The sequence below is a fragment of the Limulus polyphemus genome, unplaced genomic scaffold (genome assembly GCF_000517525.1).
Source record: "Limulus polyphemus unplaced genomic scaffold, Limulus_polyphemus-2.1.2 Scaffold7163, whole genome shotgun sequence".
Taxonomy (NCBI): domain Eukaryota; kingdom Metazoa; phylum Arthropoda; class Merostomata; order Xiphosura; family Limulidae; genus Limulus; species Limulus polyphemus.
The window spans coordinates 36,062-38,845 of NW_013672773.1; the positions used below are offsets into that span (position 1 = coordinate 36,062).

General features: G+C 34.5%; 1 protein-coding gene across 1 annotated transcript in view; it reads left to right on the plus strand.

Moving 5' to 3' along the window:
- LOC106474393 (centrosome and spindle pole-associated protein 1-like) overlaps window positions 1-2,562 on the plus strand; it is a gene marked incomplete at its 3' end in the record, with an annotated part of 37,577 nt that extends 35,015 nt beyond the window's left edge. Inside the window, exon 6 of the mRNA XM_022402697.1 lies at window positions 2,429-2,562. Within this exon, the coding sequence (XP_022258405.1) occupies window positions 2,429-2,562 (134 nt within the window). The remainder of the gene's footprint in view (window positions 1-2,428) is intronic.
- Between the last annotated feature and the right edge of the window lie 222 nt (window positions 2,563-2,784).

A 2,784-nucleotide genomic window follows, 5' to 3' on the forward strand; every position in this document is an offset into this window, starting at 1 on the left:
CCAAGGTACGGGATAGTTCTAGAAACGTGGCGTCACACTAGTCATGTGACTCGCTGACGCAACAATACTGTTATAATTGACTGTAACGTTATTCTGATACTAAGACACAATGTCTGATACAGGACAGTTATAAGGTCTTTGTCATGGTAACTAATGTCATGAGTAAATCAGTTTGTAGATAAGTTTATCAGATGTTTTGTCAGTAGCCAATAATCATTATTCATTGAACTGCGTGGTAAGATATAATATGAAATGAAGACTTACAAGGTAGATGCTGAAGAATGTGGAGTTTCAAATAAGATTTTGCGTGATCTTCTGTCAGAGCTTAAGAGTGTTATTAGCCATAATCAGGGGTTTTTGTTCCAAGGACTAATGCTAAGTGGCACTGAGGTATTTGTCAACTTAGCTATGGTCATGTATAAATTAGACTGCCACTATTCCCCCCACACATATGATTTGCATATTGTTACGACAGTGGAAGTCACATGATGCTGGGAGCATGCGTGGTGAATTTCTCGAATAATCGGGGAACTCTGCGAATGTTGGAGCCGCCTCTTTGTTAGTATATAAGCCTGGCAGAGAAAAGCCAGCGGGAATGTTAATGAACGAAAGCAAACAGTAGTTACGGTGAGTTTCGGGTAACTTACGATTCTGTTTCGAGCTAGTGTGTGTTTTGCACTTGTAGAGCGAAGTTATCAAAATTGTGAATCACTGTGATTTATAGCATGTGTTATAAACGTTGTTAAGTTTGAAGTGACGAGAAACGTACTGACTGTGGAATTACTGTATACAAATAGTTTGTATCGAGAAAGAATAAACTGGTTTAATCAAGAAAGGTATTGTATCGCTGAAGTTCCTCGGAAGGAATTTCTACTGGAAATTAACAAACAAGCAGATACGTAAAAAAATTGGTGTCAGAGAGTGGGATGGATAAGAGAAAAAAAAAAGATGGAAACGAGAAGTGACAAATCAAACTACAGCTTAGCAAATTTGGTGGCAGCAATACAAAAACAGCAAAAGAAACAAGAAGAACGAGAAAAGAAATAAGAGGAGAGATTACAGCAGTTGTTGGAGGAAGAAGAAAAGAAATAAGGGATGATGGTAGCATGGTATAAGTGGTGTGTATAATGGATGATGGTAGCATGGTATAAGTGGTGGTATAGGGATGATGGTAGCATGGTATAAGTGGTGTGTATAATGGATGATGGTAACATGGTATAAGTGATGGTATAGGGATGATGGGAGCATGGTATAAGTGGTGTGTATAATGGATGATGGTAGCATGGTATAAGTGGTGGTATAGGGATGATGGGAGCATGGTATAAGTGGTGGTATAAGGGATGATTGGAGTAAGGTATAAGTGGTGGTATAGGGATGATTGGAGTAAGGTATAAGTGATGGTATAAGGGATGATTGGAGTAAGGTATAAGTGGTGGTATAGGGATGATGGTAAGAAGGTATAAATGGTGGTATAAGGGATGATAAGAGCATGGTATAATTGGTGGTTTAAGGGATGATAAGAGCATGGTATAAGTGGTGGTATAAGGGATAATAAGAGCATGGTATAAGTGGTGGTATAAGGGATGATGGTAAGAAGGTATAAATGGTGGTATAAGGGATGATGAGAGCATGGTATAAGTGGTGGTATAAGGGATGATGGGAGGTAAGAAAGTGGTAGTATAAGGGATGATTGGAGTAAGGTATAAGTGGTGGTATAAGGGATGATGAGAGCATGGTATAAGTGGTGGTATAAGGGATGATGGGGGGTAAGAAAGTGGTGTTATAAGGGATGATGGGAGGTAAGAAAGTGGTGGTATAAGGGATGATTGGAGTAAGGTATAAGTGGGGATCCAAGGAATGAAGCAAGCTTGATATGTTACTGTAAATCATTTTGTGCAGAAATCTAAAAAAAATTTTTGGGTTGAAATTTTATGATAAAGTATATATTAGGATTTTGTTTGGGTCATAATTTTATGATAAAGTATATATTAAGATTTTTTTTGGGTCATAATTTTATGATAAAGTATATATTAGGATTTTGTTTGGGTCATAATTTTATGATAAAGTATATCTTAGGATTTTGTTTGGGTCATAATTTTATGATAAAGTATATATTAAGATTTTGTTTGGGTCATAATTTTATGATAAAGTATACATTAGGATTTTGTTTGGGTCATAATTTTATGATAAAGTATATATTAGGATTTTGTTTGGGTTGTAATTTTATGATAAAGCATATATTAGAATTTTGTTTGGGTTGTAATTTTATGATAGAATATATATTAGGATTTTTTGTTGTAATTAAATTGTGTTTAAATTTCAAATTTTTTAAGGAAAAGTAAGATGATAGCTTTCTAGCATTACCTCTACATGTAAGAAATAAACAATATAAAAACAGTTACTGAAGATAAGTATTCTCTTGTGTTAGAAAGAAGAGAAAGACAATTTTATGAGAATCCAAAAAACAGCTTTTGCTAGATTTCACAAAGAACCAAAGCAGCAAATGTCTCTAGACTATGAACAAATGCTTCGACAGAAGAAACTGGATGAAAATAAATACAGGTAAGTTTCTCTGCTAATTTCATTAGCAGTTTTTTTTTGTGTGTATGAAGATAAATCGGAATGAAAGAAAGCACAAGTAAATGATTTCAAATTTTATTGTAAGGAAACTCGCATGAAGGATAATAGTTGTTTGTGATGATTTAACTGAATACCATTTTATACTGAATACAAATCAGGTATAAGTATAATTAAAATGATATGACCTAACAGATACTTCTACGG